The sequence below is a fragment of the Crassostrea angulata genome, chromosome 3, assembly GCF_025612915.1.
Source record: "Crassostrea angulata isolate pt1a10 chromosome 3, ASM2561291v2, whole genome shotgun sequence".
Lineage (NCBI taxonomy): Eukaryota > Metazoa > Mollusca > Bivalvia > Ostreida > Ostreidae > Magallana > Magallana angulata.
Window position 1 is genome coordinate 10,822,798 of NC_069113.1, and position 22,289 is coordinate 10,845,086.

General features: G+C 36.7%; 3 protein-coding genes across 4 annotated transcripts; 2 read left to right on the forward strand and 1 right to left on the reverse strand.

Moving 5' to 3' along the window:
• Positions 1 to 299: 299 nt before the first annotated feature.
• Positions 300 to 5,899, forward strand: LOC128178528 (uncharacterized). Of its 2 annotated transcripts, none has more exons than XM_052845742.1 (5): positions 300 to 1,395; positions 3,033 to 3,396; positions 4,406 to 4,576; positions 5,069 to 5,274; positions 5,614 to 5,899. In XM_052845742.1, the coding sequence occupies exons 1-5, from the start codon at positions 1,177 to 1,179 to the stop codon at positions 5,839 to 5,841; spliced, it is 1,188 nt and encodes a 395-aa protein (XP_052701702.1). In that variant the 5' UTR covers positions 300 to 1,176; the 3' UTR covers positions 5,842 to 5,899. The 2 variants fall into 2 exon arrangements, with proteins under 2 accessions (XP_052701702.1, XP_052701701.1); XM_052845741.1 differs by having other exon boundaries at positions 301 to 1,440.
• A 1,609-nt stretch (positions 5,900 to 7,508) lies between these two features.
• On the reverse strand, positions 7,509 to 13,893 carry LOC128178107 (protein kintoun-like). Its single transcript, XM_052845117.1, has 5 exons — positions 12,156 to 13,893; positions 9,603 to 9,749; positions 9,281 to 9,412; positions 8,572 to 8,866; positions 7,509 to 8,427 (listed from the first exon to the last, which is right to left on the reverse strand). Exons 1-5 carry the CDS (start codon positions 13,791 to 13,793, stop codon positions 7,724 to 7,726), a joined length of 2,916 nt encoding a protein of 971 aa, XP_052701077.1. The 5' UTR covers positions 13,794 to 13,893; the 3' UTR covers positions 7,509 to 7,723.
• A 202-nt stretch (positions 13,894 to 14,095) lies between these two features.
• Positions 14,096 to 21,760, forward strand: LOC128178110 (probable methylmalonate-semialdehyde dehydrogenase [acylating], mitochondrial). Its single transcript, XM_052845120.1, has 15 exons — positions 14,096 to 14,234; positions 16,024 to 16,071; positions 16,335 to 16,409; positions 17,009 to 17,170; positions 17,517 to 17,595; positions 17,794 to 17,948; positions 18,269 to 18,416; positions 18,598 to 18,662; positions 19,225 to 19,281; positions 19,368 to 19,427; positions 19,832 to 19,961; positions 20,149 to 20,330; positions 20,668 to 20,847; positions 21,019 to 21,117; positions 21,335 to 21,760. Exons 1-15 carry the CDS (start codon positions 14,199 to 14,201, stop codon positions 21,434 to 21,436), a joined length of 1,578 nt encoding a protein of 525 aa, XP_052701080.1. The 5' UTR covers positions 14,096 to 14,198; the 3' UTR covers positions 21,437 to 21,760.
• The last annotated feature ends 529 nt before the right edge of the window (positions 21,761 to 22,289 follow it).

A 22,289-nucleotide genomic window follows, 5' to 3' on the forward strand; every position in this document is an offset into this window, starting at 1 on the left:
GTAAAGACTAATGAGAGACTGGTGGCTATAATTATGCTACAATCCCTCTAATTTGTACCTATCCAACAATGCAACAACAAATCTTGCACTGTACTTGCATAATAATTGTATTGGGAACACACGTAGATGTATATTGATAAGAATAACATAATTCACACATAAACTTATTAACAGTTACATTTTTATTTTTTTACGATGTAATTAATCAACTTTTTATGATACGACAACTGTACCCCGCTGGTAAATGGCTACACTCTTTTCATCCTCGCGTTCCCCCTGTAAAGAGAGTTGACCATTTGCTGTTGCCGGCGGACTTTGGCGCTCTGACAAGTTGCCGTGAAGCGCCCGATGTCCCGGGACCTACTAATTATCCGACTCGGCCTCCAGAGAGACAGAGAGAGAAAGAGAAATAGAGAGTAAACTCGCCTTTATAGTACACACACCATGTAATATCTCATCCGTAAGCGCGTCAATAATAGTGATGAAGGTTTATGTTGGAAATTAACATACTGAAATAAGCGAGACAGCTGGTGAAGGGCTTCACGGATTATTTCCCTCCAGTGAAAGGACGAACCCTTTTGATTTAGGATCCGAGATCGCATCACAAAAAATAATGACCACTGCGTGTGTATTCCTCCCTGTGAACTGCATAACTCTTTTTACGGAATTTTCATAGAAATTCGCCGATTCTCCCTCCATGCTAATCGCTTTTATATGCACCGAGGAAGGAGACTAGTGTAATTTACTGCATTAATAGATCAGTAAAGCCTCTGAATCTGATCACGAACCCTGGAATGCTAATAGAAAATATCTTTCACCGGAGATGCTGTCAGCATATCACTTTCATACGGAGGATGGGACGTTTCGAGCTTGGATCAGAAATGTGGAAGCAATCTGAGGTTCGGGAAACACGGGAAATGAAATCTGCGGAGTTACCAAGGAGATCATGAAAGTTATATAATTAATATTTTATCGCGAATTTTCTACTATAAGCTCTGAGAAAAGAATGCGATTTTGTTCACCGCTGGTATTATCAGCGTAATCCTCACTCTCAAAGAAGTTTGCGCAATAGGATGCTCTCTTTTTGTGCTTGTTAGTGCTATCATGGAGATTGGGTTTGAATTTTAAACAGTTGAACATTTTATTTGATTGAACTTGTTGTTGACCCTCATTCCGATGGATTTAGGACCCTACGATAACGTGGAGTTTCCGGTCCAGCGACAAGGGGCGATAAATTCCTGGGAGGGCGAGTCCGGGTACTCGAGCCCTCAACCCAAACCTTACACCCAGGCTGTGATGCGGGACAAAGTGACGTCATCTCTCGCCCCCGTGTTTGAGAATGACGATGGGTCCGAGAATTCGGAACTTCCTAAAGTCGAGGACCAGAGACAAAAGGTAGTTGTGACTCCAGCCCCAGAACCCATTCCCGTCGAAAAAAAGGTACGTGGACACCCACTGCTACCGTACTAGTCATTGATAGGGGGGAGGGGGTAATATGAAACATTTCATTAAATTTTTTACAAAATTTGAAGAAACTTTGATTTATGACGGTTCTCTGTTACATTTTTCTCTTCAAAAGTTCTTATCTTCAATTAATAAACAGCATGTTCCCAACTTTTTGTTTATGTTGGGCTTCATATGCACATTCTTTAGAGGAGAAATGAATTGCAGACTGTTTACTGTGAATTTAACCCACAGAATCATATGTCAGGAATGTTCTATCGGGGATTACATCAACTCTCGCATTCAGATTAAAGAAAGAAGATGTATGTATTAAAATAATCAGAGCTGATCGCCGTCTCCATAAAAATTTATGAATGAAGACGAATGATTAAAGCATACAAATGAACCTTATTTTACATACTGGTTAGGGATGCTTTGACGTGGGGAAGACATTCCTAGATTTATTACAAACTGGAGAGAGATAGGGTAATTTTATGTCAAATTTCTCCGTCCCTCCCCCAACTTTGTCTCTCGTGGCTTCATGTGCTCATTAACGCAGTTATCTGACCGCAGAGCAAATAAACAAGGATGAATTAACTTAACGAGGGACCGTTTGTTGCAGATTTTATTTCATTAACAAGTATTGGTGTTGAGCGATTAAGAACTGTAGTACACATGTAAATGTCTTCTTAACAACTACTCAGATGAGGGGCTAATTATATTTTATACCGTGCTTGCGTTTTGCCGAATAACATCTGCCAAGGTAGACCGCATCCAGCAATGTCTTGGAGATCATTATGAACTCCAAGAAGACAGAGAGCAAATGTTTTCGCAGACAATAGAAGCAAGATATGAGTGAGATAGAACACGAAGCCAAAACAATAATGCGGAGGAGGGTTTAGTTTTCGATGCTAAATGGTGTTCACTTGGCATCAGAAACATGGAATCGATATAACAATAAAACGCTTGTCAAAAATGAAGCACTGAGGGCACTTGTCTATATGCCGAAACGCTCTGTCGTTCGGTACAATGATTACATCTATATTGCGTTAGCTAGCAACGTATTCATGGCATGATATGAGTAACAAAATTGAATATTGAAAATCGTTAATTACGAATTGAAAGGAATCTAACGTCAACTAAACGATGTATACTGGATCCACTGGTAATTCTTTATTGGGACTTGTAGCCAGTTGCTTTTACATAAATACATTGCTCTGAATAGTATTATCAATGTGGGGATATATGATATAATACAGCGCTACAACACGACATTAGACAGTCTTGGCAAAGAAACAAAGAGAACACAAAGAATTAGTGTCTGTCAGTACTCCTATGTTACAGTCACTCGTAAAGAATAAAAAAGTGCTGTACACGGAATGCTGCAAAAAAATTAAGGTGGGTCTGAAACTGCTGAGGCTTTTATCCACTTGGAGGTTTTTCTCATCAACACGTGCAACTGTTGTATATCCTGCATGCATTACATTAAGCTATTGTAGGTCTCGCTTTAAACAAACTGCATTCCTTAAAAAATAAGACATAAAAAATAAGCTGCAGGTACATTAACCTTTATCTCTATCTCATTGCAGGAAACGGGAGTAAGTTACAACAAAGGGGTGTATGTTATCAACGAACCCAGCCAGATGAACAACCACAAACCTCTACCCCTCGTACCCGCCACACCCAAACCATTACCATCACCCTCAGCCAACTCTAAGGTTAAGGACACAAAGACCGTCATCATTGAACAACCAAGATCCATAACAACGGCCTTGACCCGGGCCGATTTCAATCCAAGGTCACAACAGGTTCTTGACAAGGCCTACACAAGTCACAGACATTTCTACAAGTTGAATGAGACCATTCTGGACCAAGCCAATGAGATGAAGGAGGATGTATGGGACTTGAAGGGACGGCCCGGAGAGATGCTGACCTATGAACAATTAATTCAAGGTAACAATGCATTTTGATGCTAGCAAGTTAAACCTCATCAATGTCAGGGTTTATTGTTGCTTTCTTTATTGCTACGAAACAATTAGCCTTGACATTGTTAAGATGTTAGCCAATTCAAGTAAATCGTTGTGGCTACTTAAAGAAGAGAAATTATTCGATTAATTTACATTTTGTAATAAGGATTAAATCATCTTTATTAATTGACAAACTTGAAGAAATCTTGTTTTTGCAAAGTTTTTCAAACCGAACATGTAAAATGTTCTGGAATACTAGAAGATAAAAAGGTATTATATAAATACAGTAAAGCTTGATGCGGGTTATGATGAATTCAAGGAAAATAAAATTTAAATTATGCGAAAGGATTATCAAACATTCTATAAATAGAGTAAATGCATAACAGAAATTTCTGGGGTATTTCCAGCCACCTACACCTATGCTCCTATAAAAAAGATCGCTAAGCTATAGGTAAACCCGATCAGCAGATATCGGATGTATACCTGCATGGCTGATGTTGATGGAATGTAAGAGCAGCTGTCGAGATTTTGTTTAAAAAACGTCTTCATCATATAAATGAATGTGTAACATATTGCTGCCATATGTACTGAAAGCAAATGCTTTCATCTGAAATGGCATCTTCGCTAATGAAGGATGACGAACTGCTATCTTCCTGTAGCTCTTATTGTTAAACTGTAGTTCCCATATAACAATACTGTTGAACTGGTTGGGTATCTAAGAATAAAAGACAATAAACTTAATGTATACAAGTAAAAATAATCAAGTAAGTGAGGTCAAGTATGTGTTCATATCCTTTTATGTCTAGTAATTTCAATTACGAATTCGCTGTAAATATACAGTTTTTATTGTAAAATCAAAATTTTAAAATCCAACAGCTCCAGCAAGTTCGGTATAACCGACTTTAACTGTATTTAGTGGTTAGTTTTTAATTTCGCAAAAAATTTGCGGCTTTCGATGCATGTTGGACCGAATAACTGACTGGTTGTTTTATCAGGTATGCTGGAGGAGGGGGAGATGTTAGTACTGGGGGGATCATGGCTGTACTACAATAACATCGACTTTCTGGACGCAGAGGGGAAAGGTTCCATTAAGCCATCCATTGGGAAAGGTCGTCTATGCCTGACCAATCAACGACTGCTGATACTGTCTGCCGAAAGCGTGCTGGGTACGTCACAAAAACACAGCATCGATTTCGTTGCATGCACTGGGCTAAGACTACGGCGAACGAGTGATAGCATTGTCCAAAAATTTTTCTTTGCTTCCACACCTCAGTGTACACGTATGACCAAAGAACCCATAAGCTCTTGAACTATTTAAAATTGTGCGTACCTCTGAATCAATGGTTCTTAGCTCTCTTTTGTAAATTTTAAAACAAACTGTAAAGCTACATAGAGTTTGTTTATATAAGATATCGAGTTTAAAATATACACCTCTTTACGTTTGGATAATTACCGTCTAAAAGGCAAACATGTCGACTAATATATAATTGATTATAAATTCACTATTTTGTTGGCAATAATTACAGACCATTCCGTGTTCTGGACCAAATTATCAAGAATTAAGTACGTTGGCTGTTGGTCCCGCTGCTGGAGTATATGAACTGCATGTCATTCTGACCTTTGATTTGACCTTTGGGTTGACATTTGGGTTGTTTTAGATGCTGACCTGAGTGAGTACGGGGACCCCACGCGTACAGACGGGGGCTACAAGATCCAGATCGCCAAGTTCAACAGCGTCTACGTCCAGAACCTCCCGCTAGCCTGCTTACAGGGCGTGGAACTCTCGGTCAGTGTCGGTACGGCCGAGGAGAGCCGAGTGTCCGTCAGAGACCCCGTATGTGACGGACTGTGTGCATGTTTCGGGGTAGGTTCACATCATGGTGTTCGAATGGACGTACATGTATTAATTATAAAATAAGTGTTCCATATTAGTATAGCTGGTCATTTCTGATTCATTTCCGATTAAAATCAGTCACCCTCACCCATTCTAACAAAAAAAAAGATTTTTTAGCTTAGAATTCACTACCATTTTTTGTGCTAATTTCCGCGAATCGATATTACGGTATTTATTGTCCGATTCTCTTATTGAGAAGTGGACAGGCATATTGAAATTTAAAAGTACCCATTTTACGACCATAAGATATATGAATCTTATTCCAAACTAATTGAACTCCATAAATTAAGAAAGTTCCTTTTTTAACAGATTGGACGTTGTGCCATCACCTGGAGGAGGTCTGATCCGCTCCCCATTCTCATCAACCGGCGTGTCCTGACCCTTGGGGTGAAGATGCCACCGTGGCTGACCAAGACCTTGATCGTTGTTCACTTGAATCCGGAGATGCCATTGAACATGGCTAGAGACTTTGTCGCCAAACTTCACCACCACGCCCCTCTTTATAACGAGCGTGCGCAGGGCTACACCAGCGTGTGACGGAGTCCCGTGTGTGTCTATAGGCAGTGTAGATTTGTAAATAAATTATCTAAATGCAGTGTTTATTTTTTTTTTTTTTAGGATTTAGGGAGTTTCGGATTTTTGAGACGCATTATTTTTATAATACATGCTTAGATCCAGAATTTTTTTTTATTTGGGTTTGCCGGGAGGGGGGGGGGTGTCCAAGGCAAATTTTCGGAAATTTTACTGTGTAAATTTAAAAAATCTAGAACCGCGCATTTAATGTCCGAACCATATACATGTATACTCGGTTATGTGGTGTTTTGTTTCTTTAAAGATGTTGCCTGTTTCTCATACTGTAAATATACATGAAAACTAATTAAAATGTGATTTACCTAAGTTACAGCATTATTGCCCGATTAAGACGTTATTATAATATAGGGAAAAGAGGGAATTTTTCTAAAATTTAAGAAAGGCGAACCTACCAACTTCAAACATAATGAGATGACCACCGACAATTATCAATTGAGTCAATTTCAGCAATTAATTAATTCCCTGAATTCAAAAGTTATCAAATCAAGTCAGATTGAGTCAGAATGAATTTAGTACCATAATTATTATTTTTTTCGGAATGGTGTAATGGTAATTTTTTCCCCAGTATAATTCTATTCTAAAGAATAATTTTGTCTCTTTCACGACCTAGGCACTTGACTAAAAATTGTCTTGCATTGTTGGTTTGTTGTTTTACATCCTATTGAAGATATTTACTCGTAAATGACATCGAAGGCACCGGGTATTCCATTCCCGACTCTATCAAATTGTGAAAATGTTCCCGTTAACGTAAGAATATTGATAGAAAAAAAAACTTGGACATAACCGCTATGGACCTCGTGTCGACACTTTTATACTGATACGACAATGGTCTCTGTCCATTATTTAAATCGGACCCGAAAATGTAAGAGAATTTGGAGCTAGCTGGGTTATATAGACGAGGAATTCTTTGTCCAATTTATTTAAAATATTTCGTTTACATTTTTTTTAATATCTAAAGTTTGGAATGTTTGGGCGATTTACTCTTTAACACAGCTAAGAAGGTGTGTACAAGTTATTGCCGAAATTAATGATTATAAACGCTGAGAGAATTTTAATACTTACAGATGCAGGTGATGAAAGGTATGCAAGTTATCCCGGAGCCTTCGTTGTACATTAAATTGTACAAGATTCGTTTCAAGACGTATTTTTAGGAACTGTAGATTTATTTCTCGCAACAAAAACAAAAAAAATATGAAAATTAAAACTACCTTTCATGATGCATTGTTGTATTATAATAATGGTCTACAGGGTTTATAATACAGATTATTTTCAACGAATTAAACTATGAATTTTATTCAGCTTATGTGTGAATACTTAATATTTGATTTTTAGCAAATTCTGTGTAGAGTTGATGTATGATTGCATCGTTTCCCAGTTATCCAATACATTTCCGTTAATGAAATAAACTTGCCTTCCTGCTTGTATCACAACGTGGCATACAACTATTAGCTGTTTTAATTACAAATGCAGAAAATAGTCTCTTTGTTTTGAGTTCATAGATATCAAGAAACAGCTGTTGCAGGTGCTTACAGTAAAAAAAAAACTGCTCTTAAGCTTAATTGCTTTTCAGGTTTATCATAGTTTTATTATTGAGGTAAAGAAAAACCAGATCATAAATGTCAAATTTTTTATTCCTTTCAATGAACACAGTTTTTACAAATGATGCAACAATTACAACGAATTGAACATCCACCGTCCAACAAAGATACCTATCACAAACTAACAAAGTACATGTAATTAAAACAAAAAGGAGAAGGGAAAATTTGAAATAAAGTACAAATCGATACAAAAACATTTAATAAGAGTTGTTGATGAAACTGATGTTGACTTAGTCAACATCGAGATCAAACATGATAGCATTGGAGAAGGAGAATGCACACTGGGTCTTGTGATCCATGGAGGTCAGGTCAGTGGTCCCGGGGGTCTGGGTCTCACCCCCAGGCACCGGATCCACCTTGGCCGTCTCCTCCCAGCTGAGGGAAGTCTTTGCCCCCTCCTCTTGCTTCTCCGAGGAATCCCCTGGCCCTTCAATCCCACTCTCCACTCCAGAATCTTCACCATTCTGCTTGGCAGATATAGTGGCTGACTTATCAAGCTGCTCCATGAAATTTGATTGCTTAGAATCACCAAGATTTTTCGGTTTAGTCCGATAATCTAAAGGTTCGTCTTTGATTATCACATGAACTTCCTTTTCCTTCTGATCACTCTCATCATCTTCTCCACCATCATCATCACTATCATTGCCTTGCTCAGACTTAGACATGGACAATTTCTCCTTGATGCTTTTTACAAGCTTGCTTTCAACACTCTCCGAGGCCACTTTACACGTCTCTATCACATTAGAGCTAATTTTATCTCCCTTTCCCATTTCTTTCATATCTTCTGCAACATCTTCATTGATCTGATCTTGTGTGTCTTCGCTCTCTTTCACATCTTCCTCATTTTCTCTGTCCTGATGGTCACCGTTCAACGCGATTTCTTCCTCCTCTAAAGCCTGCCTAGCCTCTAGTTCTTCTCCACTAGATGTTCCCTCTGAATACATAAACAGGCAAAAATTGAAACATCTTCTTAACCATAATTTTAATGCTAGTTCAACAACAGCACACATACACATAGAAAACTTGGAAAGAACTTTTAAAGATATTTCTGAAATTCTATACTCCGTAAAAAACTAACCTGATCCTCCACTGTTGAGTCGCTGGCGGCCATTTTTCTTTTCCTCTCTCTTCCTGTTTCTGCGCCGTTTGCTCTTCAGGGCAGTTGTCATGGAGGTGACAGCAGCACCTGTGCGGAACGTTGTCTGATCTATGTGGTCATTGAACTTGACAGACTTCTTGAATCCAAACAGCTCATCTCTTGGACTGGTGGGACTACAGCTGCTATTAGAGCTGGCTAAGTCCTCGCTGGACTCCGACACCGAACGCTGCTTCAAGATTCCATGTAGATTTGGAACTTCCAGATCATGAACTACCTGCAACGGAATAGGACATACATATGAAATAAACTAAAATAAACAACTTATGAACAAAAGATGAAACTGATGAAAAACAGTTCCTTTTAATAGATAAACATCTAAAAATTGAAAGTCTACAGAGATTTTGCATTGCATCAGCCATTAATAAGCCCGGATGATAATGTTAAAAAATTGTGCGATATATTCCGAGTGTATTCCGAATGGAGAAAAGATGTAACATTCCCATTATAAATCTCCGTAAGAAAATTGTTTCGTTCATGTGAAATTTTATGAGTGAAAAGGGATAATCTTGGATACATTCCCTTTCATCGATTTCAATTGTATTTCTTTCACCAGTTTAATAATCAATAATTGACGACCCTTATAATTATAATGATAAAGAATCCACTGAAAGAGCTGAACCCTCCGCACCTTGATGTCTGCAGATGGTGGACCTGGATCAACTGATGCTAGTTCTTCCTCCTCAGAATCGGTCAGTGGGGTCACAGTCCTACTGCTCGATGAAGATGATTGCGATGCTTTTACATTTTGCTGCTTATTTTTCTGAAGAAAAAAAAAATCAATTTCAGACATATGCATTTTATTCAAATGTCTATAATATTGCATGATCTTGTATTTGTATCTACTGTCAATTTTCATACTGGCATCCTGTACATTTAAAGCAGAATTTAGCATATATTTTAGAGAGTTACTATACAGTATAAACCAGTATATCTTTGTAGGAGTTTAGTACCTTGATCTTTATTGCCAACTTCTTTTTATTCATTTCAGTCACAACAACTGTGGGTGTATTTTCTGACTGTTCAGTCTCTTCCTCGGGCTCTGTGGTCAGTTGATTGAGTTCTGTCTGAAGATTTTTCTCAGTAACGAACAAGTATTCCTACAAAACAAGGAAGTCAATAGATAAAAACGAAAGTAAAATTCTTTGAAAAGGGGGATTTTATTTGTTTTTTTCTACAAACAAATGTTCATGGATATTTAAATCATAAAAATTATACTAATGCTTAATATGGAAAACATTTTATTTAATATGTGCTTTATTACTCTCGGCGAGATTCGTTGAGATTGAAAAATTTTGACCAATTTTTTTTATTCTCGACGCATCTTGCCGAGAGTAATGCTTTTACATGTACTAGCTGCTTACAATGCTCACGTCATCTTTTTTAAGCGGTTTATATGACACATTCCGTTATTGCAGAATTATACTCCCAACTTTCTTTAAAGACGAAGGGTTTAAAATGTATCGATTATTCATAATCAAAGTAACCGTCGACAAATCTAAGTAGGTCAAACAGCTGATTCACTTCCTTCGATGAAATGATGCAACTGTCTTCCGTAACTTTCAACATTTCATTTGGTCTCTATTAAATTTACATTTCTTATCTTCGTATGCTGTACAACTTTCTCATAGGGTGATTTAACCATGCATCGGACACATACCTTGGATCGGACAACTTTGTTTATAAATATACAAATAAATGTGCATGCGCTCATGTGTTGTTTCGTATATTCCTGAATTAGAACAAATGAACTTTATCATTATTAAGAATTTGACAGTCACATTGTCAAAGAAATAGCAATATAGACACCGTAAAATGACATCAAATACGCCATTATTGAAAATTTAGTTACGAAGATTTTACACTAAAGCATTATTTGAATGTTGTGCATTTGATTGTGAATTAGTGAAAATGCACTCTCTGCCTAAAATAATTAGAAAGAAGTAAGTTTTGAAACAAAATTTGATTAAAATAAGTCCAAGAAATTTGAACAATTAATGTCAAGGTCATTATTGCACCATATGTTCATTTCACCATGGATCGGACAATAGTTAACCATGCATCGGACAGTTTTCACTGCATGATTTTTTCTAATAATATGGATATTATGTGCCCATTCCTTGTGATATACTTTAAATGTGAAGTAAAATATAAATTTAAAAAATAATTGATACAAACATTTTCCTCAAACCACTTAAAAATCGAGTTTTACGGACAAACCCTTTTTAGTCCAAAGTTCCTGTAGGAGCTGGCACGATAAAGAACCCCTTTTGATAAATATTCCTTTAAACAGAAGCACTAGTCTTAATTCCTATATGTAGATTTAAGGACTTACATTAAAAGAAATATGAATTGCAATTGAATAAATTAATATTTCCGAACCTTTGTATTTTTGCATTAAAACCAGAAAATGTTGTTATTTTTAATCTCTACTGTACTGCTATAGCTGTCCGATGCTTGGTAAATATTGTCCGATCCATGGTGAAATAGTTCAACGCTTCATTAATTTGCTTTATTTTCTACATTTTTAACAATTTCACAATTTTTTCTTCAATAATTAAGCAAGGGGAAAACCTGCAACTTTTAAAACAAGTTTTATTTATATTTGGACGATATTTGATGCGTGAACAAAGGGAAAAATCCAAAGGTGTCCGATGCATGGTGAAATCACCCTATATGCTATAAATTAATTAATGCTATGACCCATATAAAATAGGAAGAGAGAAAGATCGCGTGCTTACCGTCAAGCTTCAACAATTCGAGGAATCTAAACCGTGTGTCAGCTAACAAATCGAGTCGTAAACGGTGTTAAATTATCGTGGAATTAAAATATAACAAAATCCAAACGCCAGAGATTTGTGCAAGGTGTATATTTCAACGTCTTCTCAAGTCTAATTTCAGCCGACCAGAGTAATTTGATGGAGTCCTTTGAGCATGCCTCGTACGATAAAAGTCAAGGTCAAGTTGGCTGCTTTGTAAACAATGAGCACCGTGACCACGTGGTGTGGACAGTTTACAAATGCAAAGTCGATAGCTTTAAATGTGGCCTTTATATATATATTGCGTATAGACAAGTTGATTTAAATTCGGATACGAAGACCATTACACATTCTAAATTTAAATTACGTGGAGTTTTCTTACTGGTCTCTTTAAATAGTAAACTCTTGCAGTTTCTAGATAATTCTATATGGATCTGATGAAATATTTATTGACCTATATCTATGTTCAGTGTACTAATAAAGAACGACATGTGCGATATCCTTCATATTTTCTCACCAGCCTAAACATGTACTTGTATAATATATACCGTCATTAAATATGGATTCTGCAGAAGTGTGTGTCAATATACATTAAAAAAAACATGCACAAAAATTTATACATTGTACAATCAATATCTTTGGGAAGCCTAAGATCATCATGAACACAGAGAGAGAGAGAGAGAGAGAGAGAGAGAGAGAGAGAGAGAGAGAGAGAGAGAGAGAAAGAGAGAGAGAGGAAATATATACCTGAAGTTGACCTTCACTGCTGCCTGCATAGAACTTATCCCAGTGTCTTCTTGCTTTCTTTTCCTTTAGGATAGTCAGTACAATATTAGCATCATTCACATCTGTAGAGCAATGCTCTGGTACAATGTCACAACCTTCCTCAAACTTGACAATGAACCTATAATATATGGGAAACCCCCCTGATCCCAATGATACAAACTGAACCTGACAACTGCAAGAAGATAAGTAAGTTACTGAAATAGAATCAGAGGAGACATTCCAAACATTTAAAACAAATGCAACTGCCTCTGTGTCTTGGCTAAATGTAAAGTCTGGAAAGCCATAAGCAATTTTGGGAACAGAAAGCGAAGTTGTTGTCTCTTCCTTTGGTTGCTCATTCTTGAGTGAAGAGGGAACTTCTGTTGCAGCATCAATTTCTTCTAAATCTGGTAAGTCATCATCTTGTGGAATTTCTTCAATCAATTTTGGTACATCTTTTTCCTGGTTTTGTAAAATCTGTTCCTCTTGGGGTTCTTCATTTTTGGTTCCAGAAAATGGCAACTCTAACTGCTCTTGTGGTAATACTGGTAAAGTTACAATCAAACAATGTTTATTTTTGTCAAATCTTGCAGACCCTTTCTCATCATCCACTGGGTATGGAAGATTGAGATCTAACTTGTATTCTGCTGGCTTTTCTGACGACAAAGTTAATCTTCTTTCAAAGACATCAAGCTCCACCTGTCTTGCAGAGTCCAGCAGCGGTAGTTCAATTTTGATTTCTAACTCATTTGGTCTTGTACTGGTCTTGGCATCTGGAGCATTACGATACTCCTGAAAGTCAATATTTGACCTGTGGGTGATGGAGTACTTGGGTTCAGTTGGCCCCTCTCTTTTCTCTGGAATCTTAGATTTATTTCTTTGGGTTTCTATATTCTTCTTATTTTTTACCTTTTCTCGCATTTCTTCACTTTTTTGGGCACTTGTTTTTTCATCATATGGATATGGTAAGTTCTTCAAAACACTGTCAATTTCTTCATTAGCAGTTTTTTCAGATGGTTTATCAGACTTTGATCGAATGACAGTTGCAACAGGCACGCCTTTGTACTTCATTTGCATTGATTTCAGATTTTTTCTATCAATTTTTACGCCAAATTGATTTTCAATCCCTTCTATAGCAGTGTCTTCAACAAGTTTCATGAATCTTGGATTCTCTCCCATTCTGTAGGTATCGGGATGAAATACAACGTCGAAGACTTTGCATTTTCCACCAGATTTTACAATATCATCCCTCGGTGGGGAAAAGGAATGTGGTATTTGCCAATGTAAACCCCTGCGACCATCAGGACTCACCTGAGGTGTGGAGGTCGGAACATCTATTTTATCATTGGTACAGATGTTGATAAATGCCTTCGTATTACCGTCAACACTGGTTTTGATGCAATGGCCAGGCTGGGGATGTACAAACTGGACATTCATCCCTCGTTCATTTTCCATTTGGGCGATCTCTTCCTCATATTTCTTTCTATTTTCAGGATCAGATATTTCTTGCGCGTATTCCACAAATAGTTTTCTAAATTCTTCATTCTTCAGAGCCTCTCCAATACGCTTAACTTCGTCTGAAGAAAGATTCAGGTCATCTAGTCGGTCTTTGGACGCCATAGTTGTTTGAACATGCACCTTGGCGACTTAATCAGGATCGACTAAACGCTTTGAAACGTAATAATGTTCATCCGGATATTACGGAAATTCAGCAGGTGCCCTTTAGCGATTTCGGCATTAAATTAAAGAATCATTGCACATAGTTCGTCATAAATAAGACGTTTATTTTTAAGTTATCAATAACAATAATAACATACATACTTATCATTAAGATTCAAATATAGTACGTAGTGTCAATGACTTTTTGGAGTCGTTGCCTGTTTTGACCAATGAAATGAACGCATGCCATGCGGAGCTCATCGGTCCATTACTTACATTAAACATAATAAAACATGAAAACCCCCGAAAACCTTGACACAGTATCTGGCACAATTCGGTTGCTGCTAGTTGGAAAATAGAAGAAAAATGGCAGGAGTTTTACTGAGACCAGGTTGTTTAAGGGTATGTGCAGCTTCAATTTTTATTATTTATGTAAATGAAATGCAGTTTTATGTCTAGAAATTAGTAAAATTGGTCTCAGTGTGGCTGTCACCTGGACATTTGATGTGCACAGGATAATGCTGGAGGTCATTCCCATGGCCAAGTACTTAGCCAACTTGCAGCATAAATGATAATCGAACCACATGAGCCACATAATGCAAACATTAAACACTCAGGATTTATCTATCTGCTCTTGCTTTCATGTTATTTTATCTAAAAATCATAGACCTATGCAGGGACTTCAAAATTAACTGACATTTATAAAATTGATCAGAAACCTGTGAGGTAGGGGTTCAAACATTGTTGAATATATTGAAAATGTTCAACTTGCAATTAATGCAAGAAGAAAGTCATCTGTTTAAATGTATGCTATATAAATGCCTATGTATGCTGTCTTGCATAACAGTATGTTAATATGTTATGAAAGGAATGTCAGAAGAATGACTCAGTGAGGTCAAAATTTTAATTACACAAGAGAATAAATTTCATTTATACAATTATATTTATTGACCACATTTTCTATGAAATATAAATAGCTTGATTTACATTTCTTCTGGCTGTTTTTTCTTCCTTTAACCCTTTTTTCACAATCTTTTGCTATAGACCCTTGTCATCAGCTGAGGGTTAAAGTTTTTGGAGCACATGTTCCAAATTGATGTTATTACTTGTCATGTCGTTACCAAAATAGGATGGATGATACATCTGGTAGTACTTATGCACAATGACATTACAGAGTTGGATGTTGAAATTGAGCCATAGGTCTCCGATGCTGGAGTAGGTTTTAGTGTTTAGGGCAGGTGCCCTGCGATGGCCAAATTTAAGTTATTAAAGGGCAAATCTTTTCCAAAGATAGATGATTGGTGCAATTATTTTCATTTTTATGCACTTTGCAGACTTGATTTCTCAATCTGAGCTGAAGGTTTTGGATGCTGGTTAAGACTGTTAAAGCAGGTTCCCTGTGATGGCCAAATCTTGCATGGTTGTGACCCTTGTATATGTTTTTCTCATATACCTGGTAATACTATTAGATATGGATAGATCTATACACTGATTTTTTATGAGAGAAAGAAGGGTCAACTAGGTGCCTGTGGTTAATACTGGTTCTGTCCTCACCAAACATGGAAAGTGATGCACCGTCTTGTGATACCTTAAAGCTGAACATCGCTTGTAAATAGGCACTCTCCGCCATATTTCTCTCTCACCACCATTATCCCTACAACCCCAATATAAGCTGCAAACCTCTTAGCAGTTTAAAGTATTTTGCTTTAGAGGACTCGCCTTTGTGGACGTACATCTTGCCTGGGCGTGTTTCCCGGTCGCGATGAAATTATCAAGTTTTATGCACTTTTTTCAAGCCAGAGAATACTAACATCAAATAAACTGGTCAAAATAAAATATACAAATAGAATATGCACATAAAATAAGAATTAAATGCATAAAATCCAAAGACCACGAAAGGAATACTACATGTCAGCCATGAGTTGTGCAATTGTGTGTAACGAAATAGAAGGGTTTATATACCGGGTACCTGTGTGACGGCGCCTATTTACGAGCAGTGTTCAGCTTTAAGAAATTGTTGAGGTAAACACTTGATGGTTGCCTTATACATGCGATGCCTCATCGAAATTAGTGCTGTAATATTTGATAACTTCTGTTTTATATGGTATCATAAGCATTATTATTTAGTCATTTTTATGCTGTTGATTTGATGATTATTTTAAAATAATTTGTTTGTTCTTTTTATTGTAAGGTTTCAGCTTTAAAGACTTTCAACAGATTTTACTCTGCAAGTGGAGCGGTAAGAATTTGACATTCTCATCCATAAATGAAAACATAACTGGTTTGAATACAATAAAAACTCTAGCAGATATTATATTTTTACCACAAAGGATATAATGTATTATTTTAACAATGCAGTTGATTAAATGATGGATTTATATGATGGAGAGTTTATTAATTTACAGTGTGATTCTTATTTCTGAATAATAAAACAGGAAAATGTATGTATAATAATGAACAATTATTGATATAGAGATGTAAGTATTTTTATTTACCTTTCAGCCAACAACCAAGTTATTCATTGATGGAAAATTTGTGGAATCTAAGACAAACAAATGGATTGACGTTCATGATCCTGTAAGCCAAGTCATTTACTAAACTGAATCATATTTGTGGGAGCCATTTTGATAAAAATTTGTTGGTTCAATAGGATGATGATTTCTTTAAAGAAATCATTGAGTGTGATAGTATATTTGAGGACATCATGAGTTATCTGCTTATTCAGCAGTACTGTAAATTTCTAATTAAACGCGAGGAATTAATTAATATCCGCGTAAAATCGTGAGATGCCGTCTTGCGAATTCTAAAATATCGCTTTTAATTATGGGACACATGTAAACTACATGAAACTACGATAAAATTTTGGCATTTGGGATTTTATGTTCTTGCGATTTGATGGTAAATCATTGAATCGTGGAATTAAACACTCGCGTAAAATAAGGAATCTACAGTATACATTGCATATCTGTATGAAAAATGGTTAAAAATGGTAAAAAAAAAATGGTTGAAACTTATAGTACCGGTAACATTAGATTTGATATTTGGTACATGCACATGTATGCTCAAATTTCTACCTATTTCACCAGTAAGACATTGGTATAATATTATGTTTAGATTTTATTTCACTTGGGATTTTAGTATGTGTGTCACTGTGTTTACTTTACAAATGATGACAGGCAACAAATGAGGTGGTGACTCGGGTCCCAGAGTCAACACAGGATGAAATGGAGGCCGCGGTGGCGTCCTGTAAGAGGGCATTCGATGATTGGTCACAGACCACCATTCTGACCCGCCAACAGATGATGTTTAAGCTGCAGAACCTCGTCAGAGAAAACCTGGTAACTGCAATTAGTGTTATTCTTGGAAATATAGAATTGTCTTTGAAATTTTTAAATTCCCTGGAAATTGTATTACATGTACCAGTAATAATGTTCCATTACGTGTATTTGAATGTTTTCAAAAATACTTCTCAAAGTTTTACCAAACCATTGAACAACTCCAAATCTGTATATAGAGTCTACTGTTTGGTTATGGTAATAAAAAAAAGAGCAATAGATCACCTGTTTGATTTAAACTACTTTTATGTAGCAATTTTTATATGTAGAAGGTTCCCCCAAGTGTTAGAAACACTGTACTACCACATGTATACCTATGTGTTTTCATATTTTGCATTCTCTATTGTAGTCGGACATAGCCAAAAACATTACCAAAGAGCAAGGGAAGACCCTGGTGGATGCTGAAGGAGATGTGATGAGAGGGCTTCGTAAGTACACATAATCATAAAGATAAAATGTGTTATTCTTTAGGTCAGTTTAAATTGTTTGAATCTGCATTTCCTCATATTTCTGATTATCAGAACTAGACAAGATGAAACAGAGTGCTTCAGAACAAGACAAGATGGAGCAAAGTGCAAGTAGATTATTTGATGAATAGTTGACAATTTAGGATTAATTCTTTACAGAGGTTGTGGAGCATTGTTGCAGTATTACCTCCCTTCAGCTCGGTGAGACCCTGCCTGGAATAGCCAAGGACATGGACACTATGACTTTCCGTGTTCCTCTCGGGGTCACTGCTGGAATCACCCCATTCAACTTCCCTGCCATGATTCCTCTGTGGGTAAGGGATATATCAATTTCTCTATCTTGGTGGCATTACTTTGAATTGTGCTACAAATATGATACACAGCATGCAACTCTCAACCCAACGCTCGAGTTGAAATGAAAACCTTACAATATAAAATCCCTTGTGTTTTTATATGTTTGTCTATCTCAGTGTTGTCCCCGATTTTTTTAATGAACCATATAAATATGAGTTGAATTACAAACTTCTGTACATATTCCCTCTGCTGATGTATGACATTAAGATGTGACCATGCCGTGATAGCGCTGTATACTGTGGATAGAGTAGATACATCAATATACATGTAATACTTGTAGATGTTCCCCATGGCCCTTGTCACAGGCAACACCAGTTTGATGAAGCCCTCAGAGCGTGACCCCGGGGCCTGTATGATGCTGATGGAGCTGGTCAAAGAGGCTGGATTCCCGGACGGAGTTGTCAATGTCATTCATGGCAGACACGATTGTAAGACTGGACACCATGATAAGACTGGAATCTGATACAGAAAAAAAAACATGTTTCAAATGTATTTCAATCAAACATATCCAATGCAAGTGCATCTTTGAATGAAAAAATAATTTAAAAGGGATTACAAAATCAAGAGGTACAAATCATACAAGTACAGAATGATTATTTTGTGTTTCAGCTGTTAACTTTATTTGTGATCATCCTGATATCAAGGCCATATCTTTCGTGGGATCTGACCAGGCCGTAAGTATAGTGTATCAACATATTACACATAGAGCATGTACCGGTAATACAAAAATGTTACTGATGAGATAGGGTATCAACATATTACACATAGAGCATGTACCGGTAATACAGAAATGTTACTGATGAGATAGTGTATCAACATATTACACATAGAGCATGTACCGGGAATACAAAAATGTTACTGATGAGATAGTGTATTAACATATTATACATAGAGCATGTACCGGTAATACAAAAATGTTACTGATGAGATAACAAACAATTTACCATGTGCATCGAATATAATTAATATACATAACGTGGTATTGAAAAGTGTAGTTTTAAAAAAAATCTGTCTATAACACTTCTTTAAATATTTACACTGTGTTGTAAATGTGGTTTGTATTGTGATGGGATGGAAGAAATAATGACAGACCAGCGATTTGAACCCGGGCCCCTCTGAATCTCTAGTCAGGTGCTCTACTAACTGAGCTATCTGGCACCCGTATTCGAACCGGTCTGAATGTCACAGTATTAAGAATTAGAAATGATATACAGTACTTTCTATGCTTGATTTCAGGGACAGTACATCTACGAGAGAGGATCAAAGAATGGCAAGCGAGTGCAGTCCAACATGGTAAGATCAAGTACTGGTGTGGATAGCCGAGTTCTGGTGATACGTATAGATAGACAATCTCATGTTTAACCTTTTTTATGTCACAGGGAGCCAAGAACCATGGTGTGATAATGCCAGATGCAAACAAAGAAAATTGTCTCAACCAGGTTAGATATGAAAAATTATTGCATTTACTAAGTTAGTGTATGTAAAATGTACATGTATGTTCTTAACTCAAGTGCTATAGTGAAGAAAATGCAAGATCTTTGTTATAATGAAACGGATTGAAAATGGATACAATGTACTGTATAAACATGTATGTATATTATCTGGAGCAAATTTGTCATTATGAAAAGAGTGTAAGATCTTTGACTAGACATGACATATGATGACCTAAATGCTATTGCATTTAGCTGATTTGCATACCTTTCCAACTACAAGTGCATCTTCAAGGTTTAAGTTTTTAGTCCAGACGATTGTATCTTTGTTAAATAAAATGTTATTTTTGATCTGTTTGGAGACTTACAGGTAGTAATCCTAAATAAGAACATGATGTTTGATTCTCCATCAGTTGGTGGGTGCCGCCTTTGGTGCAGCGGGTCAGAGATGCATGGCCCTGTCCACAGCTGTGTTTGTTGGGGAGGCCAGAAACTGGATCCCAGAACTGGTGGAGAAGGCCAAGAAACTGAAGGTCAATGCTGGTATGTGCAACACTCCATGCTGGGGTAGTAATTAAAGTAAATACTAAGTACAACACACATTCATGAACTTTGAAAACTAAGAAACATCCAAAAACACCAAGTAAATGTAGTTTTGGGATAAATGAAGGATTTGAAAGCATTATCTGTATTCTCCATATACTGTAAGGCTGTTTATGGAATGCTGTAGGTCATGAGCCAGGAGCAGACTTGGGGCCTGTCATTTCCCCGGAGGCCAAGCAGAGGGTCTGTGACCTGGTGCAGTCTGGTATTGACCAGGGGGCCAAAATCCTGCTGGATGGAAGAGATGTCAAAGTGCCAGGGTACGAGAAGGGTAACTTTGTAGGACCGACCATTCTACACTACGTAAAGGTCAGTCATGGTGTGGAAGACAGATACCGGGGTTTCATTTATATTTGTAGGCATTGATTTTCAAAGAATTGGAGAAAATAACAGTTTCAAGGATGTGTATATCAATGGCTCATGATCCTATTTATACAATATTATATAAGATACCGTATTTGCATTTCAATTAACATTTTATTTCATGGATCAACTCAACTAGAAATCCATGAAAATTAGTTTTCAATGAATATTAACGAAACCAGATAGTTTTCTGTTAGTAGAAATGAATGTTGAAAATGTATCCTATAAAATGAAATGAAATGAGCTATGACAACATGTACATAAATTATTATGTTTATATTAGCCTGAGATGAAATGTTACACTGAGGAAATCTTTGGACCAGTTCTGGTGAGCATGGAGGTTGACACCCTGGATGATGCCATTAAACTGATCAATGCTAATCCCTACGGCAACGGCACCGCCATCTTCACGACCAATGGCGCCACTGCTAGGAAATACACTATGGAGATCGATGTGGGACAGGTTAGTATATCCAAGTTTGAGTATACCTATGTTTTGAGGACATCCAAGTTTGAGTACAAGTTTATCTAAGTTTGAATACATGTGTCTCCAAGTGTTGAGTATATTCAAGTTGGACAATCATATGCTTTGTGAATTCCTGCTTTATCTGACATCTGGTCATTGTGTTTACAGGTCGGTGTTAATGTCCCTATCCCCGTGCCTTTACCAATGTTTTCCTTCACTGGATCCAGGGGGTCCTTCCGAGGGGACATGAACTTCTATGGAAAAGCTGTAAGTTATTCAGTTATGAGCCTCACATCATTACCCCTTTGTAAAAGCAAAAGGCACCGTAATAAGACCCTATTTCTTTTGGAAGATTCTTAAAAGACTATAATGCATTATAATAGAAAATACACACATTCTTCAAGCGTTATATATGATTACCTGGACTTTAATTTCCCAGTTACCAAATAGCATGTGTGAAATAATCTCTCTTTGATATGTACAGGGTGTCCAGTTTTACACACAACTGAAGACAGTGACCCAGATGTGGAGGTCGGACGATGCTACATTGTCTGGCTCTCAGACGGCCATGCCAGTCATGAGATAGACTTTAGGCAGCAGATGTTTCCACTGGATTACTGATCAAATGATTCATTGTTTTATATATTCACCATATTTTGTTGTGCTAGAGACTTAAAAGTGCTAATTTTACGAGATTTCCCTTCACTGCTGTCATAATACACACACAATCATGTTTCACAGTTGTTATGTGGACATTCTAATCTTTTGATATTTGAGCGACTTATTGTGCATTTTTTTCTCGGAAAGCATTGAATGCTCCTTTTACATATGTTAAATGAAATATACATGTATATACATGTACACATATACAGTGTATTTATGTAGAAATAAACATGATTTAAGTAGAGAATGGTTGTTTGATTGCTTTCACCTGCATGCAATAATGTAATTTATTAGTGCAATTTATTTTTTTACCCATTAAATAAATTGCACTCTTACCATATTGCATGTAGGTAACAACGGAATTTTGGCAAAATTGATTTTTCAACAAGTTAGCCTAAATCTGATTCTATGCATTTATGTAATGACATTTTTACTACATGTACATGATAAGCCCAGCATTTGGAAATGTACTCAATTTGGTGGAGGCAACAGTCCATCATACAGTTATTTAATTATCCCCATTATAACATTTTAGATTCTAACAAATCGGAAATTTTAATATATCAATGGATGAATCAAACAGATAAGATTGCTCATATCTCTGAATGATAAAACTCATTTGGATTGCAGTGAACTCAAACAGTTAAGTTGGTTACCTCACAAAGTTAAAACGATCCCTTGAAAATTTTAACTGTTGTTAAGAATGATTTTATTTCTTAATTGAGGGTATTTTGACTCAATTATTCAACTCATGCAAAGCACAAAGGTATAATGAT